This window comes from Acinonyx jubatus, chromosome E2 (assembly GCF_027475565.1).
Source record: "Acinonyx jubatus isolate Ajub_Pintada_27869175 chromosome E2, VMU_Ajub_asm_v1.0, whole genome shotgun sequence".
Classification (NCBI taxonomy): domain Eukaryota; kingdom Metazoa; phylum Chordata; class Mammalia; order Carnivora; family Felidae; genus Acinonyx; species Acinonyx jubatus.
The window spans coordinates 54,473,131-54,499,921 of record NC_069396.1 but is presented as its reverse complement, the minus strand read 5'-3'; the positions used below and the strand labels follow the sequence as shown (position 1 = coordinate 54,499,921).

General features: G+C 42.0%; 1 protein-coding gene across 8 annotated transcripts in view; it reads left to right on the top strand.

Annotated features, from left to right (window-relative positions):
* Positions 1-26,791, top strand: part of LOC106972995 (zinc finger protein 577) — a 42,885-nt gene that overhangs the window by 3,442 nt on the left and 12,652 nt on the right. For 5 of the 8 annotated variants that reach the window (XM_027037097.2, XM_027037094.2, XM_015070039.3 and 2 more), the window contains 3 exons: positions 5,970-6,171; positions 8,790-8,916; positions 9,186-9,281. In XM_027037097.2, coding sequence (XP_026892898.2) covers positions 6,157-6,171; positions 8,790-8,916; positions 9,186-9,281 — 238 coding nt within the window. In that variant the 5' untranslated portion in view covers positions 5,970-6,156. Of the gene's footprint in view, positions 1-5,969; positions 6,172-8,789; positions 8,917-9,185; positions 9,282-15,211; positions 17,061-26,791 lie in introns of those variants that run through there. The other 3 variants (XM_015070040.3, XM_053210945.1, XM_027037099.2) reach the window with 3 other exon arrangements.

Below are 26,791 nucleotides of genomic sequence, written 5' to 3'. Positions count from 1 at the left end.
AAAAAATTATTTTAAAGTATTTTTCAAGGGACACCTGGGTGGCTCAGTCAGTTAAGCATCCAGCTCTTGGTTTTGGCTCAGGTCATGATCTCACGGTTCGTGAGTCTGAGCCCCGCATTGGGCTCCATGCTGGCAGTGTGGAGCCTGCTTGGGATTCTCTCTCGCCCCCTCTCTCTGCCCCTCCCCTGCTCATGCTTTTTCTGTCCCTCTCTCAGAAATAAATAAATTAATTAAAAAAAATTTTTAAGCATTTTTCAAATATAAATGAAAAATGAAAAAATAAGCTATTATAACAACCTAGGAGTGCCAACTCATCCTAATCCCCTTCTTCTCTAGAGGTATTCTTATCCTAAAAACGTTATATTAAATTTGCCTGGTTGTTAACTTTATGCAGATGGAACCATAGGTTACCTGTCCTTTTGTATCTGCCTTCTTTTGCTCAGTATTTTGTTGTGAAATTCATCTAAATTGTTGCATATAGCAGTAGTTCATTTCTTTTCATTGCTGTGTAGTATTCTTTGGTGTGATTATATTATGTATCCATTCTGCTATTAACAGACATTTAGGTTGTTACTGACTTGTGTCTATTTATGAGTAGTGCTGACATGAACATTTTTGTACTTTTTGGTGCATAAAAGCTGTACTGGGTATACACTTAGTAGAATTCCTGAATGTAGGGTGTACTAGATACAAGGAGAAATGACAAATGCCCAGTGTTAATGGGAGTTCTCAGCACACCTCTCTCAGTAACATAGAACAAGGAGAGAAAAAGCTAGAAGGCTATAGTTTAACAGTGGTCAGCAAACTTTCTGTAAAGGGCAGCGAGAGTAAATATTTTAGGCTCTGCGGGCCAGATGGTCTATCTGCACCTGCTTAGCTCTGCCATTGTAAGATGAAAGTAGCCATAGAAAATACATAAACAAATGGGGATGGCCGAGGTCTGGAAAAACATTATTTACAAAAACAGGTCACCAGCCTACGATAGTGCTAACCCTGAACCGTTAGAATAACATGATTAACAAGAATAACATGATTAACAAACTTGATTGATGTAAAACACTCCACCCGACAATTTTCCTCAGATGCACATAGAACATTTATAAAAAGTTTGCATGTGGTAGGCCATAAAGCCAGTCTAAGCAAATTTCAAAGGATTGAAATCATTTGGAAGATTTTCTCTACTACAGTGTAATTAAGCTTAGAAAGCAATACCAAAATGATATCTAGAAAAATCTCCATTTTGGGGCGCCTGGGCGGCTCATTCGGTTAACATCCTACCCTTGATTTTGGCTTAGGCCGTTATCTCACAGTTCGTGAGTTCAAGCCCCATATCAGACTCTGCACTCTTAGCACCAAGCCTGTTTGGGATTCTTTCTCTCTCCCTGCCCTACTCATGCTTGTGCTCTGTCTTAAAATAAACATTTTAAAAAAAGAAGGAAGAATGAAAATCAATGTATAAGCAAGCATCTATGTAGTTCTCTCTTTTTCTAAAAAAATCTAGTGATTAGTTATTTTAATATTTATTTATAAAAAATTTTTTTAACATTATTTATTTTTGAGAGACAGAGAGAGACAGAGCATGAGCAGGGGAGGGGCAGAGAGAGAGGGAGACACAGAATCCGGAGCAGGCTCCAGGCTCCGAGCTGTCATCACAGACCCTGATGCGGGGCTCAAACTCACAAACCCCGAGTTCATGACCTGAGCCGAGGTCGGACGCTTAATCGACTGAGCCACCCAGGCACCCCTAATATTTATTTATTTTTGAGAGAGAGAGAGAGAGGGAGAAAGAGAGAGAGACATAGAGTAAGCAGGGAAGACACAGAATCTGAAGCAGGCTCCAGGCTCCGAGCTGTCAGCACAGAGCCCAACATGGGGCCCAAACCCATGAAGCATGAGATCATGACCCAGGCTGAAGTCAGATGCTCAACCAACTGAGCCACCCAGGCGCCCCGTAGTGATTAGTATTTTAAAGTGCTGGCTTCATACAATTAGTACAGATCCTGCTTTACTGTGATCTGTGAGAGTTTATATAATACCAGAATCATCTGTACTGTAGACTTTAGGTAGAAGTCATCAGGCCCTGATGACTTTTTTCTTTTTAACTTTTTTTCATGGAGATTCAGAGTAGAGAGAACATTACAATTCATGCCCATCACTAAGCTTTCACAATTATCAACTCATGGCCAGTCAGGTTCATCATGCCTCTGCCACTTCTGGTTTTTCTCTGGAGAATGTCATAGCACATCCAAGGCCTGTTGTCCTTAAACTTGTAAATATTCTCTTGTGCATCTCTAACTGGTAAGGTCATTTAAAAAATTCATAACCAGTAGGCCATTTTCAAATGTATCAAAATGAATAATTCTTTTATTTGATCCAAGACCCAGTGCATATTCATATTCAAATTTTTTCTGATATTGGCAATGTTGCCCTTAACATTGGATTGTTTGAGTTATGACCCAAATAATGTGCATTACATTTCCTTCTTATACCCCTTAGGTCTCTGTTATTCTTTAACAGCCCCTCTTCTGTTTCCTTTTTTCCTCCTCTTACGTGTCAACATGTTGCATTAAGTATATGGCACCATTAATGAAAGATTCTTGCCAAAAGAGTCATCAGACCTCATCCGTCCAACTACCCAGTTTATAAGAAAAGTTTAGGGGAGGTGGGGAAGAACAAGTTAAACTATAGAATGATGAAGCACTCAGCCAAATCCTGAAGCTAGGGTATCTTATGGGCCAGGGTACTTGTTTTCTTCTGTCCTCCCTTCATTCCTTCTCAAAGCCTATGGCTGTCGATTTACAATGACTTGCAACATCTTTAGTTTTATTTCAAATGGAGATTTTTTTTTTTATTTAAAAATATTTAATTAAAAAAAAATCCTGTGGTATTGCAGGGAAGAAAAAAGACGTGAATTCCATTTTCCCAATCTACAGAGCCAGCTATAACAGTTATTCACGTTGTTATATTTATTTTTGTGTGTATAAACACACACACAGACACACACACACACACACACACACACACAGATATAGATGTATTGCTTTACTTTGGCAGAAATACAGTATAATATTGTATACATAATGAGTAGAAATGTGCTTTGTTCATTGAGCTGTATAGCGTGGACATTTTTTATTTTCGGAAATATGTATTAACATATTAAATAATCACATAATATTCCATTAGGTAGAATATAATTATTCATTCAGTTAATCCTCTATCAGTGGACCTAAACAGTACCTCAGGGGTTTCTACACACCCCCTCTCCTCAAGTTCAGTAATTTGCTGGAACAGCTCACAGAACCAGTAAAGTAACTACTTTACTTACTATCACCAGTTTATTATAAGAGATATAAAGGAACAGCCAGGTGAAGAGGTACATGGGGTAGTGTCCAGAAGGGTCCTGAGCACAGGAGCTGTGTCCCTGTGCGGTTGGGGTACACCACCCTCTTGGCACCTCGAAGTGTTCACCAACTCAGAAGCTCTCCAAACCCTGTAATGTAGGAGATTTTGTGGATTAAATAGGCCTGATTGATTAAATCATTGACCAAGCTCAATCTCCAGCCCTTCTCTGCTTCCCAGAGGTTTCAGAGGTGAGGCTGAAAGTTCCAACCCTCTAATCATGCCTTGGTCTTTTTGGGGACCAACTCCCATCCTGAGGCTATTTGGGGACCCCCAGCCACCAATAAATCATTGGCATATAAAAGCTACTCTTGTCTCTCCAGAGAGTCCAGAGATTTTAGGAGCTCTGTGCCAGGAATCTGGGACAAATACCAAATATCTATTTCCCATTGTACCATGAGTCTAAGGAGGTAGCCACTCCATTCCTAGGTTTGTAAAAAAAAGAATACCCTATCTTATGAACTCCTTTTTTTTCTTTTTTTTTTTCCAACGTTTATTTATTTTTGGGACAGAGAGAGACAGAGCTTGAACAGGGGAGGGGCAGAGAGAGAGGGAGACACAGAATCGGAAACAGGCTCCAGGCTCTGAGCCATCAGCCCAGAGCCTGACACGGGGCTCGAACTCACGGACCGCGAGATCGTGACCTGGCGGAAGTCGGACGCTTAACCGACTGCGCCACCCAGGCGCCCCATGAACTGCTTTTTAAATATCAATTTAGGCTTTTCTCCTGTAACCTATTAATTTATTTTAGTGGCTACTAAAATAAAGGGCTAATAAAATAAAGAGGTTGGCTGCCAACCTGACATCTATGCCCCTTAAAAAAAAAAAAAATCCCTATTTTATTTAGACAGCTATCCATCTGGGAACTTGACCTTAACATTCAGTTCAGCAGGAAATGCAGATTAGTCCTACCAGTTAGGGTACGTCAATTGCCATTCTCAGTTACATTGCTGTGTTCCAGGCGTGAACATTTTATGCAGCTCTGATCTGTTAAATGTGAGGGAAAGTCTGCCAAGGAGCTTCTTGGAAACAGTTGGGTCCTTGATCTCCATTCCTAGAGATCTCAGTTGTAAACTCATTCCTATCTAACTCCCTAGTTGCTGCCTTGTAGGGTGAAAGCAGTATTCGAATTGACTTCATGGTATTGGTGTCCTCGGTGTGGGTTTCCAGTTTCCAGCATGACTCCAGGGCTTGGCCCGTGGGGAGACTGATCTCTGATCTGCTGCTACTGAGGCAAGAATGAGGCTGCATTTGCTTTCCTGATTATGTGGAAGGAGCTGGCTGGGTGTGCACAACAGATATTACAAGAGACAGTTGCAGGGTCTCTGTTTTTGTAACTGTGACCATATAGCCACTCCACAGTATGGCCACTCCACAGTGTGATGTGCCAAGGGAGTAAAGTTCATAAAGTGCATGAGAAAGAGAGAGAGAGAGAGAGAGAGAGAGAGAGAGAGAAAACTGTATCGTGAGGCTATTGGAAAAGGGATATGTCATAAAGGAGAGAGGCAGATGTGGATTCAGATCCCACATTACCTTTAGGAAGGATGTTAACCTGGACAACACACTTCACCTGACCAAGCCTCAGCTTACTTGCAGTTAAAATGGAGACAATGCTGGGGCGCCTGGGTGGCGCAGTCAGTTAAGCGTCCGACCTCAGCCAGGTCACGATCTCACGGTCCATGAGTTCGAGCCCCGCATCGGGCTCTGGGCTGATGGCTCGGAGCCTGGAGCCTGTTTCCGATTCTGTGTCTCCCTCTCTCTCTGCCCCTCCCCCGTTCGTGCTCTGTCTCTCTCTGTCCCAAAAATAAATAAAAAACGTTGAAAAAAAAATTTTTTTTTTTTTTTAAATGGAGACGATGCTGGGGCGCCTGGGTGGCTCAGTCGGTTAAGCGTCCGACTTCGGCTCAGGTCATGATCTCGCGGTTGGTGAGTTCAAGCCCCGCGTCGGGCCTTGTGCTGACAGCTCAGAGCCTGGAGCCTGTTTCGGATTCTGTGTCTCCCTCTCTCTGACCCTCCCCCGTTCATACTCTGTCTCTCTCTGTCTCAAAAATAAATAAACGTTAAAAAAAAAAATTAAAAAAAAATGGAGATAATGCTTACCTTATAGAGTAGTACTGAGGATTAAATAAGACGATGGTCATGATTTGTATAGTACCTTGGTCTTCAAATGGGATAATTGCTCCAGTGCAATAAACAAAAATTTTAGGGATGTGTAGGCACAGGTGGGTTTAAGGCAGTTTCCAAAGCCACCACTTATATACATTATCTTTCCTAAAATTGATCTGTGTGAGAAATTGACAGCAGGCAAGACCATGAGCCGTGTTCTTCTCCCATTTCTTTCATATCCATTCTTGTCCAACTTTGCCCCCCCCCCCCCCCCCAGAAAAAAGGCATTCCTCTCACCCATTCCGTATCTCCCCATGGAGCCTGGCCTCATGATGTAAAAGCTTCCTGGGTGTTAAAGAGACAGAGGAAATGTTGGGGCCTGTTGTTAGAATCCACACAGCCGTAGAGAGCTGTGGTCCCAGGTGAATGTCCTCTTGCCATTGAATTTGCTCTTGAATCCACAGGTTCTAGTCCAGGGGAACAAGGCATTATTGGTCCTAGAAGAAGGAGGAGGTTCCAGGCCTGGGAGATCATCATTTCTGGCAGCAGCCTGACCTGAGATACCTTGACTGTATCTTCTGGGCAGGCCCAGAGCAGACAGAAGACAGAGCATATCCTGGAATTTCTAGCCCTTTTTAAGAACAGGAGAAAATGACCAAGGCCCAGGTGAGGTTTGTTGTACCTTTCTGTCCTTTGTTTCCCAGTGGATTTGTGGAAGCTTCTAACAGACAGTCTGATAAAATGAGACAGTATATGTTGATAAAAGTCAGGATCTGTTGGAAAATAAGTTTGGGTTATAATCTTCAAATCTGGGTAAATTAGGAAGCAAGGGATATATATAGGTCCTAGGGTCCATACAAAGTCCTTAAGGATGGGAGCTAAATGGCTGTATAAGGCCTTGTGGGCTGCCTTAGCTTTGAATTTGTGTCTCCTCCTCTTGGCAGCTGTGGTACTAAGAAAAACACGAAATATTACATGATTTGCAGTGTCCGTGAGGAGAAAGCAAACCATTTCTTCAGGGAAAGTAATCTCATTGCTCAGAGAGTCTAAGAAATTTCTTTCCTAGCTTTCCAGAGAGATTTTGTGGTAGACAGTGTCCTCGATATCAACCATGTAATAAAGGCATAGGATGCTTCCTTTGGCTTTTTCTCATCGTGTTCCTCAGCGTAAGCTCAGGGGGTAATGCCAGAGCAGAACTGGATTGGACAGAATTCTTCAAAAGCAGCGCACCTTGACAATAGAACCTTCCAGCAATCCACACTTTACCCAGGAATAAAGCCTGGATTATTTAATAGAATGAATGGGCTGCTTGACCTTTGAGCCATTCTCCATGAAGAATTCTGCCATTTGGCGGAAGACAGCTAAAAGTTCCATTCTTTGATAACAGCTTGGAATACAGATAGTGACAATGCTCCCTGTACACCTTTTTGTTTGTTTGTTTTCTAGGGAGAGAAAAAGAGAGAGAGGATGCACCTGCACGCATGTTATGTGTGAGAGGAGCAGAGAGAGAAGGGGAGACAGGATCCAAAGTGGGCTTTGTGCTGACAGCACGGCCCCTCCTTTATACCTTCTTTTTTAACTTTTTAAATTTTTTAATGTTTATTTAATTTTGAGAGAGAGAGAGAGAGAGAGAGAGAGAGTAGGGAGGGGCAGAGAGCTAGGAAGACAAAGAATCCAAAGCAGGCTCCAGGCTCTGAGCTGTCAGCACAGAGCCCAATACAGGGCTTGAGCCCACAGACTGTGAGATCATGACCTGAGCCGAAATCAGACACTTAAGCAACTGAGCCACCCAGGCGCCCCTATACCTTCTTAACCACAGGTTCAGAAAAAGAAGTCAGTCAACTATTCTTAGTTTGGCCTTTGTATTTTTATTTTATTTATTTTAATTTTTTTTAATGTTTATTTATTTTTGAGAGAGAGAGACACAGACAGAGCACGAGTAGGGGAGGAACTGAGAGAGAGAGGGAGACTTAGAATCTGAAGCAGGCTCCAGGCTCTGAGGTGTCAGCAAAGAGCCCGACACGGGGCTCGAACTCATGAACCGTGAGATCATGACCTGAGCCAAAGTCAGATGCTTAACTGACTGAGCCACCCAGGTGCCCCTGGCCTTTGTATTTTTAAATACTTAATGGTGCATGGCTATATTTAAATGTGAAAAAGTCAAGCAAAAAGAAGTATTTGCACTAAAAGAGAATATCCCCTTTTACCTTTTCCTGCCCAACCCCCAAACCAAGGAGTAACAGATGTTAATAGTTTGGGTCTCTGACTAATCTCTGTATAATTGACATGTGGTAGAATATATTTATACACATTTCTATATGTATACGTATGTGTATATGTTAAGATTTTTTAGGGGCGCCTGGGTGGCTCAGTCAGTTAAGCATCTGACTCAGCTCAGGTCATGATTTCATGGTTTGTGAGTTTGAGCCCTGCATCCGGCCTGCTGCTGTCAGCTCAGAGCCCACTTCAGATCTTTTCCTTCTCTGTCTACCCCTCTCCCACTCGCAGTCTTTTTCTGTCTCTCTCAAAAATAAATAAATCAAAAAAAATCTTAAATCTATAAAGATTTTTGGTCTTTAATCTATAAAGATATGTCTGGAATACATATATACTAGTTGGGGACTTGATTTTTTTTTTTTTTTCATGTAAGAGAATGCCTTGAAGATCATTGATACCAATGTTTATATCTACCAAATTGATTTTAACATTTGCATGGTATATTACAGCATGGAGGTGCTGTAATACATTCTTGCCTGCTTTTGATGGGTGTTTAGATGATGGATAGTTTTTCACTTATAAACAAAGAATGAACATTTCCTTCTGCACATTGTTTTGTCTCTGAAAATATTTTTTTTCGAATATTATTTTGATGCTCTTTTAGCCTACAAAGAACTAATTAGTAGAATTCCATGGTGCTGTTGTCTGAATGTTTGTGTTCCCACAAAATTTATATGTTGAAATCTTGCCCCCCAGGGATGATGGTGTTAGGCGGTGGGGGCCTTTGGACCAGCAGGTGGGCCCTCAACAGAATACAACCATGCTGGCTCCTTGATCTGGGACCTCCTACCTTCCCCAACTGTGAGAAATAAATTTCTGTTTTTATAAGCTACCCAGTCTGTGTTATTTTGTTATAGCAGCCTGAGACTAAGACACAGGGTCCTGTGGTATGTGAAATAGTAACCGTGCACATAATTTATCACAGGAAGTCAATCAGAACGTGTTCCTGTCCCGCTTTTCTGCATCATCTGTTCTGCCTTAGAGTGCATTGGCATTTGTTGTTACAGGCACCGTTATCATTTGAGGACGTGGCCGTGAGCTTCTCCCGGGAGGAGTGGCGGCTCCTGGTCCCTGCCCAGAAGGACCTGTACCGGGATGTGATGCTGGAGAACTACAGGAACCTGGTGTCAGTGGGTGAGGACAGCATCACAGTCAGTTGTCTTTCATTTCTCACTGAGTAGAACCCATAGTATCTCTGAAATATCTCCTGGTTGGCACTAACATGTTGTAGGGTATAGACTTTTATTTTCCCATTTGGCCATAGAGTGTATATGCCCTCCCTTCCCCCAGGAAAAAGATTTACTTTACTGAAGTACAAATGATGCATAAACTTTCTCCGGTTTTTGTAGGTGCCCAAGCTAAAATACTTGGTGCCAAGTCTTCAGTGATTTCCCATTTTACAGGATACCAAGCCAGCGAACCAGATTCACTCTTCCAGTTGGAGCATGGAGGACCACTGTGGGTAGTAGAGGGAGCAGCTCCGAGGCCACCCTGTCCAGGTGAGTGACTGAAAGGAAAACCAAGAAAACTAGAATTCCAGTCGGTCAAGGAAAGGTTAACACTTTGTTGTGTGGAGAGCTTTTCTTATACCAGTTGGTGACACAAATATAATCACTCCTTTCTGTATCTTTGTTCTTTATTAGGGCTGTTCTTTGTCAGCTATTAAAGGATGAGGTTTTCCCCCCACCCCGTTTTTTTTTTTTTTTTTTTCTCATTTCTAGATCTGATTACAGTCTGTCCCACCTTGGATCCATATACTTACCTGGTTCTCTCCTGCCTCAGCTTTGCACACCTTCTTCCTTATTTATTTATTTATATGTATTTATTTATAGAGGTCGCCCAGGAGTGGGGGAGGGACAGAGGGAGAGGGAAAGAGAGAATATCAAGCAGGCTCTGCACTGTCAGTGAGGGGCCCGATTCAGGGCTCGAACTCATGAACTATGAGATCATGACCTGAGCCGAAATCAAGAGTCAGATGCTTAATTGACTGAGCCCCCCAGGCGCCCCTCCCTTTCTTTTTCTGCAGCGTTCCCACTTCCTCTTCTCTGCCTGCTTGCTCTCAAACAGATGGCTTTGCACTTGGCCCAGCTCTCATCTTCTGCACATCCCTGCCCCTTTTGAAAGGGCTGATATCCCTCCCTGACAACTCACGTCCCCTGAGGTCATCTGAAACCACACGTACCTTGTCTCTCAGGGTACCTCTATCTATTTCTTCACCCTCTGCTTCCCCAACTTGCAGGTTCTGTTGTTTTTTTTAAATCTTCTGCTTGATTCTCATATTAAAAGTTTCATTCATTGTCAAGGCCTAAGCTCCTGTTCTGAGAGAGTCCCAGGTTGGGAGAGTCCCAAATTGACCTCTTCTGCTAACGTCTAATCTGCACTGTAATGCAGGTACGTTGCCAGCCACCAGGACAGCTGCCCTTTGACGTCCTACTCCCCATATGCGAAACCAGAGTCCTCCTTTCTCCCAGATGATGTCTTCGCCATCATAGAGCGTATTCATATATACTGACGAGCTAAGCTTTCTGTAGTCTGACAGTTATTTCCAAGTGGACACCTGCCCTTCTGTAGTCTGATCTGACCTCTAATTCTCTATTTTGCCTGCACCCAGGCAAATTATCCTGTGAAATCCTTTTTCCTTCTGCTTCAGTGCCGGAACCTGAGATCAGTTTTCCTCCTGGTGAATCCTTTCATTCCTAGTGCATTTTACTTAGTTTCTGCTGTACTGCTGTTAACACTGGTGCCTGGTCACCGGTGAGTTTTGCCTTGAGTTTTCCGTATTTCTCTATTACTTTTTGGAAGGTCTTTGCTGTTTGTATTAAATTTGTTGTTTTGGGGTGCTTGGCTGGCTCAGTCAGTGGAGCATGCGACTCTTGATCTCGGGGTTGTGAGTTCGAGCCCCGCATTGAGTGTAGAGATTACTTAAAAATACAATCTTTAAAAAAGCTCTTTTTGATGTTTTAGAAAGGCCTTTGGAAATTGCATGCACATGCTCAATTCCCACCTCAGAGTAGGCTGTGATCATTTAGACTTGGATTGCTGAGTTGATATAGTCACCCCCACACTGGCTGTTTCCAGTTTTTGGTTTGTCCCTTTTTTTTCTTTTCTTTTGAGAGAGAGAGTATGAAGGGGAAAGGGGGGCAGAAGGAGAGGGTGAGAGAGAATCGTAAGCAGGCTCCACACCCAGCACAGAGCCTGACATGTGGCTTGATCTCATGACTGTGAGATCATGACCTGAGACAAAATCAGGAGTCAGACACTTAACCGACTGAGCCACCCAGGCACCCCCAGTTAGTCCCTTTTAATGGTATGGCTGCATTCCTTTGTGGGCAGGGGGCATTAAAGCTGTGAAACTTAATGAGAAAACATGAAAGTGAGAATTGGTTAAAAAAAAAAAGAAAAAAAGGCCCACGTATATTTAGAAGTTGAGAAGATAAGAACCCAGCCAGGTAGAGTGAGAAGTATCAGGGCTCTGGGAGGAGGAGAGTCAGAAGATGTCCCAGAAACAAGCCACAAACTTATTCCGGGGAGGCAGAAGTGATATAGTTTATTGAATGCCACAGATACTACAATGTCCAGTGAACTAACGGCTGGCATCTATGCATTTGATTGTGTTGCATTTTTATGTCCAGATACTGCCTTCTTTTTATCTCCCCAAAGTTCCAGTGCACACTTGGAACTCCATCTTCCCTAATGTCTCTGTACTCTGTCTAAACTGCACTGACTCAGTCATGATCGACAGGTGTTATTGTATTGCTTCGCTGGTTAGGATGAGGCTTCCTTTTCCATACAGAGAAAGGGTCTCTATCTCACTCTTCCTTACCGCGTACAGATTGCATAATCATTCACGTGCATCTGTTCATCACATCTTGAAAACAGGTCTTGCTTCGGTTTTTTGTTTGTTTTGTTTTTAAATCAGGGATCTGTGTAAACTGTGTGGGAAGTTTTTCAAACCACAGACTTTGTCTCTTAAGATTTATCTTCTGATCTACTAGGTATGGGGAGGGTCCTGAGCAAATGAGGTTGGAAATGCTCGCTAGGCCAGCTGTGCTTTGATCCCTGTAGTAGAACTGCCACCCAAATACAGCTCCAAAAGGTTCAAATGTAATGAAGGACAGAAATACCTTCCAAGTGTCCAAAGTCCTCAGTTGTGAAGGGTTGACAGAGATGCCTGAAATTCTAAAATTGTTAGCATTTGATTATGAGGCATAGAAAGGACTGTTTTTGTAAAGTTAGAGAAAACTGAGCTTTGATAATGTGTTACAGAAAGAATGAAGTACTTTTTGGAAGCATGATAAAATAATTTCTGCAAGAAAGATGTTAGAGTTTCAAATAAAAATGATGATGGAAGGCCTGTGGGTCAGTAAAAAGATTTTGGAGATGGAAATGAGGAAGGCAATTGAGAGATGAGACTATGTGAAAGGAAATGGCTGATTACTGTGGATTTTATGTTAATAATTGGCTTAGAAAGTGTGACTTTGGTTCTGTCTGAGCTTTTTTTTTTGCTATTTCTAGAGAGTCTTGCTTGATAGATAGCTGGGTAGTAGCATTGGAACAATAAGAAGTTAGAGCTTGGAGCTCTGGAATAAGTGGAAGATAAGGCAGGTCAATGTTTTGTTCCTGGATAGAGGATGGTTCTTCAGAATCTCTTAACTGGTGCCAGAGAGGAGATAGGAACAGAGATTAAGGAAGAATGTAGCATTAGTTGAAAGGAAAAAATTGGGAGGTGAGTCTATCAAGTAGATCATAATGGCAAATATGGATATTACGGTATATACGGATGTGATGGTCTGTACTGTGCCATCCATTGTGTTGGCCACTGGTCACATGTGGCTACTTAAATTTATTTAACATTACGTAAAGTTTCAAATTCAGTTCTCTTGTCACTCTGGTCACCCACATTCAGGTGCCCAATAGCCACACACAGCTAGTGGGTACCATATTAGAAAACACAGATATAAAACATTCCCATTGTTGCAGAAGATTTTATTGAATAGCACAGTACACAGTTGCAGTATGATGAAACTGAGGAGAAGCTGATGTTTCCACCAGTTAGGACAGCTATACTCTTCTCTGGGGCAAGGGCGGATGGCCCAAGGACCTATTTTTAAATTCCAGGTGGACATATATGTGTCTGGATATATTGGACTGAGGGAGGTTGTATCGTTTTTACATAGAAAGTTGAAGTATTGGCTACTGTACTACTCTAAATAGGTAATTGGTGTTATTATAAAAGTTTAGTTTTGATGTGCAGGTGGAATGAGAGGGGAAAGGTTTAGTAACAAGGGATTATTGACTATTTTGCCTCAATAATCTTGGAATAAGATTCCGTAGATCCTGCATTCTGATTTTCCAATTTCAGCCCTTCCTTATGAAAACCTCCATTGTTTATATGTTTGGTCAGCATTTGTTTGATGTTTCTGGATGGGATTTTCATATTCTCTTTGCATATCACTCTCCCAAAATTCTTAAGACTTGGAATCCATGAAATTCTTGTCCAGGGCCTTCCCCTTTCTCTGTCCATTACCTCATCTGGTTCTGTGTAGTCCAAATGTTTAAGTACTGTTTATATACTCAACTTAAAATTGTTATCTGAAGTCTGGAACTTTCTCCACACTCCTAGATCTAACCGGATACTTCATATTTGTTCTTGAATGTTTATCTCAGACCTGATGCGTTCCTCAAAACGGAACGCTTGATTCCCCACACATACCAAACCTGACTCCCTGGTTTTCCTCATTGTATTAAATGGCACCAGCACCCTACACAAATGCTTAAGCCACATATCGAGGAGCTACCCTCAGTGATTCCCTTTTCTTCTTCTAGCACTCATTCTTGACTGAGCCTTCTCTTTTCCTCCTGTCACTCTTTCCCTTCTCTGTACTATGTCCTTGTTTTTGTACATTTCTCTAACTCCATTGTAGTCAGTCACACTGAAGCTGCTGTTTGTTACCTCTTTTGAGCGGGGGAGAGGCAGAGAGAGTCAGGGAGAGAAAGAATCCCAAGCAGGCTCCACACTCCGCACAGATCCCGGCACAGGACTCAGTCTCACAACCGTAAGATCACGACCTGAGCCAATATCGAGTTGGACGCTTACCCTGCTGAACCATCCAGGTTCCCCAGAAGGTGCTGTTACCTCTTGCCTGAACTCTGCTGTAGATTCTTGTGTATTCTCTCAATATTTTCACCTCTCCAGTTCATTCTTCATGCAACAGCCATGTGGCATTTGGAAATACCAATTCAGAATGGGTTGTATTCCTGCCAGAAAATGTTTGGTGGCTTCTGGCCATCGCTCTTAGCATAAAGTCCAGTTTTTTTTTAACTTTTTTTTTTAATGTTTATTTGTTGTGTGAGAGAGAGAGAGCACACATGTGCATGCAAGCAGGGGAGGGGCAGAGAGAGGGGGAGATAGAATTCCAGGCGGGCTGCGTGTTGTCAAGTGCAGAGCCCATTGCGGGGTCTTGAACCCATGAACCTTGAGATCACGACCTGAGCCAAAATCAAGAGTTGGATGCTTAACCAAATGAGCCACCACCCAGGCACCCCAATAGAAAATCCAGTTTCTAACAAAGTCTCCCTACATCATCTATATGGTTTCAGTTCTGCCTCCCTTTCCAAACTTACCTTTTTCTACTTCACTCAAGCCAAGGATATAGTCGAGGTGCACCAGCCGCTCTTATGTTTCTTGATCATGCCTAAGTTTTTCTGCTTCTGAGTTTTTTTGCATTGGTTGTTCCTTTTGGGAATGTTATTGATTGAGTTATCTGTATAACACCGCTCATTCTTACCCTGTGATGTCACCTTAACTTCCTTGTCTCACGGATGATTATTTTATCTAACACTAACCTGCTACTACTCTGTCAGCTTCTTCATACACACTGTTTTGCACGTTCTGTAATTTTTTTATTTCTTTGGTTACTTGTTGATCCTCCCTTCCCCCATCTTTTTCTCTGTCTGGTTACTAGAATGACAGCTCCACAGAGACAGAATATATAAGTTACCTTAGTGTGACCGATATATTGTAATTCTAATATTCAAACATACTATGGTAATTTCTAATATCATATTCTAATGTATTCCCAAACACCAGCGCATTCAGTGTTTGTTGGATGAAAGGATCCATCCCCTCCATCTTTTGTTCTGTTCCAGTCACAGTGTGGTTCTGTTTTTACTTGTCTCCGTTTTGCAAGGTCCTATTTGGAGAGAAGCCTAAGTTATATTTATTCATTGTAGACCATCCATTGTTGTTTCTAAAGTACGTGTTTTTCCTTTTGCTGTTTTATAGTGTTGTCTTTTTCTCACAGAGCACAGGGTACATTTCTCTTAGACTTCGATCTTAGAGCTAGCCCAAACCATGGCTTTTTTTTTTTTTTTAACCTTCTTTTCCCCCTAAAATTATCATGGATGTTTTCATTGTTCTTTTTCCTAGAAGAAATATGGGAGATTGACCATATGCAGTGGCACCCAGAAAACCAAAACGAGATTAAAACTTTGGAAAGATGTCAGCAAAATTATGCACTTGGAAATAATTTCAATTTATGCAAAAGTCTTGTTCCTTTAACACAAAGACACAATAAATTTGGTTCACATTGTAAAGGTTTAAAATCACATTTAGGTTTTGTTCTCCAGAATAGAAGATATGCAGGAGAAGGTCCTGATGAGTTTAGTGGATATGGGAAATCCTCTGTCTACATCCGACAGGATACAACTCTTACTGGAATTAAATGCACTAAATCACAGCTTGGTGAACATCAAAAAACTTACGCAGAAGAGAAACCACATGAATGCAGTGAGTGCGGTAAGGTCTTCTCCAGGAAGGCACAGCTCATTAGACATCAGAGAACTGAAAGGGGAGAAAAGCCCCATGGATGCAGTGAATGTGGGAAGACATTCATGAGGAAGATTCAGCTCACTGAACACCAGAGAATTCATACTGGAGAGAAGCCCCATGAATGTAATGAATGTGGAAAAGCGTTCTCTAGGAAGTCACAGCTTATGGTACATCAGAGAACTCACACAGGAGAGAAACCCTATGGATGCAGTGAATGTGGAAAAGCCTTCAGCAGGAAGTGCCGGCTCAATAGACACCAGCGATCTCACACTGGAGAGAAACTCTATGGATGCAGCGTGTGTGGGAAAGCCTTTTCCCAGAAGGCATACCTCATTGCACATCAGAGACTTCACACAGGAGAGAAGCCTTACGAGTGCAGTGAATGTGGAAGAACTTTCTTTTTTAAGTCAGACCTGACCAAGCATCAGAGAATTCATACAGGAGAGAAACCTTATGAATGCAGTGAGTGCGAAAAAGCCTTCAGGAGCAAGTCAAAGCTCATTCAGCATCAGCGAACTCATACTGGAGAGAGGCCGTATGCATGCAGTGAATGTGGCAAAGCCTTTGCCCACATGTCAGTCCTCATGAAACATAAGAAAACTCATGCAAGAGAGAAAACTATAAATTCACTGAAAGTGGAGAAACCTTCCTCAGGGAGTCATAGCTCTTTATACGTGAGTAAACTTGCCCGGGAGCAAAACCAGATGAACACGGTGCCTGTGGAAATACCTTCTTCGGGAACTCAGCCCTTGTTAAACCTCAGTGAGCTCCTTGGGGGTAGAAATGTAGTGTTTGTGGAACAGCCTTTTCTAAGAAGTCAGGCCTCAGTAAGTAATCTGGGATTTGCACAGGGAATATGTCTTGCAAATGCAGTGAATGTGACCACACCTTCTGTAATAAATTATGTTTTATATGTTGCAGACATTGTGTAAGAAAGAAAATCCTCTGGTACCAGGATCTATCTGATACTAGAAAAGCCTTTAGCAAGAATCCTCCACGCATTCTATGTGAGAGCTCATTTTGGGCAGAAATGCTATGGAGGCAGCGGTGGTGGAGGCTACGTCTGTGAGAATTCAGACTTATTAAATGTCCATGAAAGCCCAGTCCACAGAAATGCAGCTATTGTGGGGAACCCGTTTCCTGGAGATGAGTATCTCCATTGCTATCAAAGAATTCCCACAGGACCAGAACAAGAGGAAAGAATGTGATGATGTTTTCAGTGATAAGTTGTACCTAATCACATGCCAGAGAAGTGTAGAAAGATATTAGAGACACTGAATACAGACAGCATTTTTAGTAAAATGTGGAAGAACTCATACGAAAGAGAGACCCCTGAATGCAATAAAAGATGGAAATTCTATCACCAAACTAACTAATGTGTCACAATTTTATACCTTGGGAATGAATCTGGGAAAGACTTCTCTAATAAATGAAATCTTGGGCACCAGGAATTGCGTTATGTAGCAAAAACCTATGAATATGATGAATGTGGAGATACAAGTGTATTAGTTTCTTATCGCTGCTGTAACAAATTACCATAAATTTGTTGGCTTAAAATAACAGAGATGTATTATCTTCTAGTTCTGGAGGTCTCAAGTCTGAAATGCATCTCACTGGGCTCAGAGCAAGGGGTTGGCAGGACTGCATTTCTTTCTGGAGGCTCCAGGGAGAACCTGTTCTCTTTGTCCTTCAGTTTCTAGAAGCTGCCCAAATCTGTGGCTTGCAGGTCCCTTCCACCTCAAAGCCAGCAATGGCCAGTCAACTCCTCCATCACTCTGGCACTGCCTCCTGCCTCCCTCTCCCACATTTAAGGACCTGTGTGACTACATTGGGCCCACCCAGATAATCCAGGATAACCTTCCTATTTAAAATCAGCTAATTAGCAACCTTAACTCCACCTAACTACCTTGACTCTCCCTTGCCTTGTTCTCTGACATATTCACAGGTCCTGGAGATTAAGACGTGGATATCTTTGGGGGGGCCATTATCCTGCCTATTGCAGACCACCATCTGGCACCCAGTGATTTGTGTCCATACCACATGGAAAATACATTCACTCTATCCCAGCACCTCCAAATGTCGCAAACTGTTAACAGCACCAACTCAAAGTCCAAAAATCCCACCCAAATCTTATCAGCTCAGAAGCTCTAAATCAAGCATTGGGTGAGGCTCTGCGTACAGATTGTCCTGAGGCACAATTCCTCTCTTGACTGTGAGCCCGTGAAACTCCAGAAATGAGTCACATGGCCCTAAAATACCCAACTGCGTCTTTTACTTCAAATGCCCTGTGCCCTGTAGCGTAACGTATTTACAGGTTCTGGGGATTAGGACATGAGTGTCTTTGGGAGATCATTTTGTCTACCACAAAAACATTACATTTCAGAGAATTCATACTACAGTAAATTCCTACCTAGCCATTAAATAAATGTAGAGAAGCATGTTCTCAGAGAAGTAATTGTCTTTAGTTATCATGGTCCAAATACAGTAACTTTTTTCCCTGAAATCAAGGAATCTTACACTTGTGTCATTAGATGTGATCACGATGGAATGCTCTTGAAATATGTAAATCAAGTGATACACTGGAGAAGAACTAAATGTTTTAAAGGAACATGAGATTTATGTGCTGCAGATGTTGCCAAACGTATGTTTGTATCTATTCTGAAATTGTATAAATTATCCCGTTCTGAGTAGGGTACTCCATACCACACCTAAGTGTGAGAATTTTTCACAGCCAATTCCAACAGCCTTTTTCTTTAACAGTAAATGTTTAATGTATATACCCTCATTAAATAATGGAAAAGATAGAAAAATACAGGAATGGACTGCAGACGTGGGGTAATAGGGACATCAGGACAGCTATCTCTCAGAGAAAAGAAACAAATGAAGGAAGCCTTAACGATTGCCCCTATAAGCTTTATAGCCTGGAGAGAGTTTCCATTCTGCAGCATAGGGAGAGGGAATCTAATCAGATCCTGGCCGTCTGTGAACTGAGACAGTTTAGAGTTTGGAGAATTCAAAGCGACTCAAGTTCACGGGGCAGATCACAGGAGAGGACAGAGCTGCACCCAGGGTGAGAGAGTTCCCCCATATGATTTTCAGTTGTGAGCAGCACATATATGTGCGGAAACTCCCAGGGCTGGAGAAAGAACCACTGGAAATGAACAGGCAGAACCATCCTTGGAGGTTGCACACGTGGGGAATAATTTGTGTTTCCACCAGCTGGAATGGAAACCCCTCCTAACATCGGGAGAATCACAGTGGGACTTCAGAAAAATAGTGACTCTACTGGGTGATTCATGTTGGCTCTAGACTAAAGGCTGCTCTGAACCCTCCTGACAAAGTAGAAATGCAAGCGGCTACCAACGCAAACTGTTTCCAAGTAATTTAACTCCTTCCCAGACCAAAGCCCAGTAGTATGTAAAGAATAGAAAGGAATCCCATCGACCAACAATGTCAAACTCAGTGTCTGGCATCTAGTCAAAACCTACCCAGGGATACAAATAAAAACAAAAACAAAAACAGGAAAACAGGACCTATAAACGTGAAGAAAAGTCAATAGAGACCCAGAGTTGGCATGGGTGACAGAATTAACAGAAAATGATGTTAAAAACAGCCATTGTAAGTGTTCTGTATGCTCAAGAAGGTGGTGTCAAGTGGATTATAAGAATTATAATTTCCTGGGGTTTCTCTCCACGGGAGCAAAGGGATAGATGAGGCCTAGTCTAGTCACTGGAGCCCCTAACCCCAGGTTGTTCAGCCTCCCAGGAAGAGGCCAGAAGATCATTTCCATCAGTGAGGACCAGGTCCTGTGAGGAGGAGACCCAGACCCAGCTGAAGTTGGGGAGTGTAGTTTGGTCTCCGTCTAGTCCGTCTTTGGTTTTTGTGGGAACTGAGGCACCTGTGCACGGCTACAGGTTTCTGGAAAGTGTGGTTTGGGGTGCATGGTCTTCCTAGTTACGGGCTGGTGCTTCTTGGCTGTTTGGCTGCCACGGGGGTTCTGGCACATGTAGTTCGTCTGCCTTTGTCTGTTTTTCTTCACATGAGAATTTGGCCTGGGTCCAAGCGGTTGTTGAAGAGGGTGCCTGTCAGAACCTTATCAAAGACCGCTGGGGCTTCTGTATGCAGCATGTGAGGGAACTGGCTTTCCATGGGTCAGTTCCAAGCTCATCCTGTGGCTCAGCTTGGGCAAGGTCAGATCTTGGTAGGTCTGTCCTGCTGTATGGCTGGGGTAAGACATGGCACTAGACAGCTCCTTTGTTGTGTGGGAGGCATTCGCCCTTGTTCCTCCGGGTTCTAGGTGGCTAGATGGACCCCGTGTTGGGAGCTTGGGAGGGGAATTTGATTGTGGGTCCTACTGAACCTTACTATACCTTCTATCCCACCCCTTCCCCTCCTGGTCCCCAGAAAAACTTGGAGTGTCTTTGTGTTCTGTGGGGTGTCTTGTCCTGGCCTCCTCTTACCCGCTGTGTCACCACGAACAAAAAACTTCTAGAACAGTGTCTGCCATGCAGTGCCTTGAGGGCTAAGCAAGCAACTTTCAAATAGTATTCTTATGAATGAGATGATTTAGGCAGAAAGAAATTTGATTTACACACTTTAGAACATACAACAATCTGTACACATTTATAGATTCTACCTACTTTGTCTTGATTTCCAGCCTAGAGCTTCAGTCTCTAGATTTTAGAACCTGCCAGACCTCAGAGGAGAAGTCCAGAATCAGCTACCCCACAACAAGTTGTCTGGTGCTGGTTTGGGACAGGGGAGGATTTACTCCAGGTTTGCCTTTTTCTGTGTTTGTAGGTTTGTTTTAGGGGTGAAGGTAGAAGACTAGAGATTCCTAGTTGGTGTGTGGGCTGATTAGTCCCCTGTCTGAGGCTGTCTTCCTAACCTTAGCTTTGTGCTTTTGAGGGTTCATCCTTCATGAAAAGAGGGGAGTTGAGTAATTGTCAAAACCCTAAAAGCTAGCCTCTCATTGAAATGTCTCCTTCAGAGGCGCCTGGGTGGTTCAGTCCGTTAAGCGGCCGACTTCGGCTCAGGTCATGACCTCATGGTTTGTGGGTTTGAGCCCTGCGTCGGGCTGTGTGCTGACAGCCTGGAGCCTGCTTCAAATTCTATGTGTGTGTCTCTCTCTATTCTTCCCCTGCTCGCGCTCTGTCTCTCTCTGTCTCTCTCCCTCTCAAAAATAAATAAACATTTTTAAAAAATGGCTCCTTTATCCTTGGTCAGTGCTTTCTTGTCAGATGTTCAGAGCCAGAAAAGACAATTGACTAAAAATGCTGGCCATTTCCTAAGAACAGAAGAAAACTTGAAGGTCCTGGTGGGTTTTTGTTTGTTTCTGTGTTTTGCCTTCATTCTCATGGGTTTGCAGAGGTATGTAAAAATAATTATCAAATGGAAACATACGCTTTCCTAAATTCAGAATTTAAGGAAAAATAAGCCATAACATTAAGATTAGGACAAAGGTAGAATAGGGAAATGTAGACCATAGAGTTCACTTAAAGGAATACTGGTGAATAGATATGTAAGAATGTATGATGTATGTAAGTTGAATTACAAATACTTTTTAAGATTTTATTTTTAAGTAATCTCCATGCTCAACGTGGGGCTCAGACTCAACCCCAGGATCAAGAGTCTCACACTCTACTGACTGAGCCAGCCAGGTGCCCCAAATTACAAATACTTTCTAATGTTTCCATTATCAATAACGTGTTAGTTTTCTCTTGCCCAAAAAATTCTCACAAACTTTTATAATGCAAATTTATTATCCCACAGAGGTTTGGATTGGCTTGGCTAATTTCTCTGTCCTGAATTCCATAAGACTGAAATCAAGGTGTGGACCCACAGGGCTTTTTAAAAAATGTTTTTATTTATTTATTTATTTATTTTTGAGGGGGAGAGAGAGAGAGAGAGAGAGAGAGAGAGCAAGCGGGGGAAGGGCAGAGAAAGAGGGAGACACAGAATCTGAAGCAGGCTTCAGGCTCTGAGCTGTCAGCACAGAGCCCAGTGCAGGGCTTGAACTCATGAACCGTGAAATCATGACCTGAGCTGAAACCAAGAGTCAGATGCCTGACCAACTAAGCCACCCAGCCACCCCGACATTTTATCTTGTGAATTTGGTAGATTTACTCATAAATTTTGTAGTTTCTGTAGGCTTTCTTGGGTTTTCTTTATACAGAATCCTGTTGTCTGCAAATAACAACAATATTCTTTTCTGATATTTAAGCCTATTATTTTTCATGTCTTACTGCGCTGTGAGGCCCTCTAGTATGATGTAGAGTATGGGAGCGAACATTTTGTCTCATTCTCAGTCTTAAAGGAAAAGTGCATTTTGCACATGGAATGGTTGTGAATTTTGGTGCCTCAAGGACAGACTGTGCTGGGTTGAATGGTATGTCTTGTTTTTATTATTGTTGTTGATTTTATTGTTATTATTTTAGTGGTAGCTATAGAGCTCACAGTGTGACATCTTTTAATTCATCAAGGTTGACTTAGAATTGATATTGTGCCGTTTTACACTATTCATTTCACACATGACACCTTACCTTTCCTACTTCACACTTGTAATTCACACATTCTACATCACACTTCCAAAAATGTAATAACCTAAGGGCCATATAATTCCTTTTAGGGCCACACCTTGTCTTTTGAGCTATTATTGTCCCACTTTTTAGTTTTTTATTGTTATAAGCCCACCTTACAGTGTTATTTATTTTGTACTAAGGCAATAAAGGGTGAGATAGTAAATATTTTCAGCTTTGCTGGCTATACAGTATCACATCGTTCAATGATCTCTTCTAGAGCAAAAGCATTCAGAGATATGTAAACAAATGGATGTGGCTATGTTCCAATAAAACTTAATTTACAGAAGTAGTCAGGGAGCTGAATTTGGCCCATGGACCTCGCTTCTAAACAATTCACCCTTTAAGGAAAATGAGAAGAATATCTTATTATTTACCATATCTGGTGTTGACTACTTTCTACTGATCAGAGTTTTCAACTAGAAAACTTTGTTTCAGCCTGAAAACATCCTTTAGGATTTCATTTGTGCAGATCTTTCAGCAGTGAATTCTCTCAGATTTTGCTTATTTAAAAACGTATCTCCAGTGGCTCTGTGGTGTAATGTGTAGTGCATTGGACTTCTAGTGACGAAAATGTCTTTATTTCACACTGCTTTTAAAATAATATTTTCCCTGAGGATAGAATTCTGGGTTAACAGTGCTTGTTTGTTTGTTTGTTTGTTTATTGGTCACTTTAAAGATGTGATTAAAGTATCTTCTGACCTCCCAGAATTGTTTCTGGTTAGAAGTCAGCAATCATTCCTATCGCTATTTCCCAGTATATAATGTGCCTTTCCCCCCTCTGACTCTTTTCAAGATTTAGTTTTTATCTTTGGTTTTCAGCAGCTTCAGTATGATGTGCCTGAAATGTGCTTTGTCATTAAAAGATATCATATTTTCCTTTTAATGTCTTTAGGATTAGTAGTGTTGATTAATTTTTCATCACTTTGTTTTAGTTTCTCTTCTCTCTTTTTTGTTAATCAGTCTCCCTATGGCTTTACCAATTTTAGTAATCTTTTCAATTTTCTTGTTTATCAGTTTCCTATTCATTTGTTTTTAGCGTGTTTAGTTTGTTTGCTGATTTTCCCCCTAGCCTCATAAAGTGGCAATTAGATCATTGATTTTACACCTTTCTCTTTTACCTATAACCACTGGTAGGCTGGTTTATGTTATGTAGACCTTATCAGTATAACTGCCAAGCACACACAATGATTTTTTTAATTTTTAAAAAAATATTCTTGGGGCGCCTGGGTGGCGCAGTCGGGTAAGCGTCCGACTTCAGCCAGGTCACGATCTCATGGTCCGTGAGTTCGAGCCCCGCGTCAGGGTCTGGGCTGATGGCTCAGAGCCTGGAGCCTGTTTCCGATTCTGTGTCTCCCTCTCTCTCTGCCCTTCCCCCGTTCATGTTCTGTCTCTCTCTGTCCCAAAAATAAAAATAAACGTTGAAAAAAAAATATTTTTTTTTTTAGAGAGAGACAGAGCATGAGTGGGGGAGGGGCAGAGAGAGAGAGGGAAACACAGAGTCTGAAGTAGACTCCAGGCTCTGAGCTGTCAGCCCAGAGCCTGATGCAGGGCTCAAACTTGTGAACTGGGAGATCATGAGCTGAAGTCAGATGCTTAACCGACTAAGCCACCCAGGCACCTCTAATTTTTTTTATTTGTTTTTGAAAAAGAGAGAGAGAGAGAGACATGGAGGGAGGGAGGGAGGGAGAGGGAGAGGGGCAAAGAGGGGGACAGAGGATCCAAAGCAGTCTCTGTGTTGACAGCAGAGAGCCCGATGCAGGGCTCGAACCCACCAGCTGTAAGATCAGGACCCAACCTGAAGTTGGATGCTCAACCAACTGAGCCACCCAGGCACCCCCAGAATATTTTTAAAGTGGGCCATGGTTGTGAGAATTGGTAAAGATCAGTCATGCCTGGTAATAACCCACTTTGTCAATATTTTCCTTCCTAGTTAGTGCTTTTTGCATCTTGTATATGAAATCTTTGCATATCCCATAATAATCGATGAGTCTTGTAAGTTTTTCCCTAGAAATTTGAATACTTCATTGTTTATATTTAGGCCTGTGATCCATCCTGTATTTACTTTTCGGTATGTGTGAGGTGGGAGTGAAAATCTTGCCCCCTCCCTGTATAGTTATCCAATTGAACAACTGTTGTTGAAAAGACCATTGTTTTTCCCCTACTGAATTACATTGGCATCTTGTCATAAAATAGGTAATTTTGTATACTGAGTCGTCTTTCTGGGATCTTTTTATTTTTTTCTATTGTTGTATTTACTATCCTCGTACTAATAATACTACCGTATCTTGATTACTATAGGTTTTTATGTATTAAGTCTTAAAATCTGTGAGGGTTATGCTCTCCAGGTTTTTTCTTCTTCAACATTGCCTTGGATATTCCAAGTCTTTTCTACATCTGTATACAGTTTAGAATTGACCTCTATGTTTCTTACTCTCTCCTTTGCATTTCGGGCTGGGGGTTTAGATCTCTATTCCAATATACTAATTCTTCATCTGTACCTGTTCAGCTATTAAATTGTCAATTAGGTCACCAGTTTTAGTTACTATATACACTATATACAGTCAATTCTTATTATTGGCAATAGTTACATTCTGTAAAGTCACTATGAACACTGATTACCAAATATCGAACAATTGCTCCTAGGGGAAATATGGGTTAGATTCTTGTGAGCCCCTGGTCACAACATTTTCGTCAAGCAATGCATAACCTTGGTTTTTGTGTGCTTATGTTTAAAGACACCTTATTTAACATACATCATTAATTTATTGGTATAAATCTCATGGCCAACTACATTATAACTCATGCCTATACAGAGCTTATCTAACACATATATTTTCTCCATAAGGGGCATCACTGCCTTACTGCCTTATTGCACTTAGGAACATTAAACAGTTTTTCAGCACGTGCTTGGGGACCATTTCAAATAACAAAATCACTAAGAAAAAAGCAAAAATGTGGGGGAAGAAACCCAAAAACAATGGCATTAAATAGACCATGAAAAGGACCCTGGTTTACAGTATGAGAACTGAAACAAGAAGGCAGGACATCATTTTGTTCAAACTCAACTGGGAATATACCCAAGGGGGCAATTCCAATTACCCACTGCTCAAATGACTCTGCTCCCTGCAGAATTTCACTGCGACTGTTGATATCGGGGTTACAATGAAATATTAGCAGGTAGGTGAATTCACAGTCAAGAAACCCTCTGTGACTAATGAGGGTTGACTGTACACTTGACCCCTTGAACAACATGGGTTTGAACTGCGTGGATCCGTCACATTTCTCTAACATCCTTTATTGAAGGACTACAGTATTTAAACATATACAAAATATGTGTTAATGGTTTATGTTATTGGTAAGGCTTCTGGTCAACATTAGGCTATTAGTAGGTAAGTTTTTGGGGGGTCAAAAGTTATACATGGATTTTTGACTGCATAAGGGGTTGCTGCCTCTAACTCTCACATTGTTCAAGGGTCAACAGGTGCATATACATCTGAATAGTCATTAAAAATTTTTTTATGAGAGCCTGGGTTGCTCAGTCGTTAAGTGTCTAACTTTGGCTCAGATTATGATCTTGCAGTTCGTGGGTTCAAGGCCCACAAGTCTTGCTTGGGATTCTCCCCGCCCCCCCACCCCTCTTCTCTCTCTCTCAAAATAAATAAATAAACTTAAAAAAAAATAGGGGTGCCTGGGTGGCTCAGTCAGTTAAGCCTCTCACTTCAGCTTAGGTTATGATCTCACTGTTCATGAATTTGAGCCCCGTGTCGGGCTATGCGCTGACAGCTCACAGCCTGGAGCCTGTTTTGGATTCTGTGTCTCCTTCTCTCTCTGCCTCTCCGCCACTCACACTCTGTCTCTCTCTCAAAAATAACTAAACATTAAAAAAAAAATTAGGGGCACCTGGGTGGCTCAGTCGGTTGAGCGTCTGACTTCGGCTAAGGTCATGATCTCACAGTTCGTGGGTTCGAGCCCCACATTGGGCTCTGTGGTGACAGCTCGGAGCCTGGAGCCTGTTTTGGATTCTGTGTCTCCTCTCTCTGCCCCTTCCCTGCTCACGCTCTGTCTCTCTCTCTCTCAAAAATAAACAAACGTTAAAAAAAAATAAAAATAAAAAAATTTTAATATATTTAAAAAATTTTTTAAAGTTAGTTTGTTTGTTTGTTTATTTATTTAGAGGCCACAAGTGAGTGAGGGGCAGAGAGAGAGAGTGAGAGAGAAGCAGGGCTTGTGCTCACCCGAAGTGGGGCTCAAGCTCACCCGATGCAGAGCTCGAACTCCTGAACTGTGAGATCATGACCTGAGCTGAAGTCCGATGCTTAACCGACTGAGCCACTCAGCCACCCTTGAGTTTATTTATTTTTAGAGAGAGAAGAGTTTGCACGCATGAGTGAGAGCAGGGGGTTGGGCAGAAAGAGAAGAGAGAAAAAAGAGAGAATCCCAAGCAGTCTCCGAATGCTGTCAGCACAGAGCCCAATGTGGGACTCAAACTCATAAACTGTGAGATCATGACCGAGCTGGAATCAAGAGTTAGATGATGGGGCGCCTGGGTGGCTCAGTCGGTTGTGTCCAACTTTGGTGCAAACCATGATCTCACGGT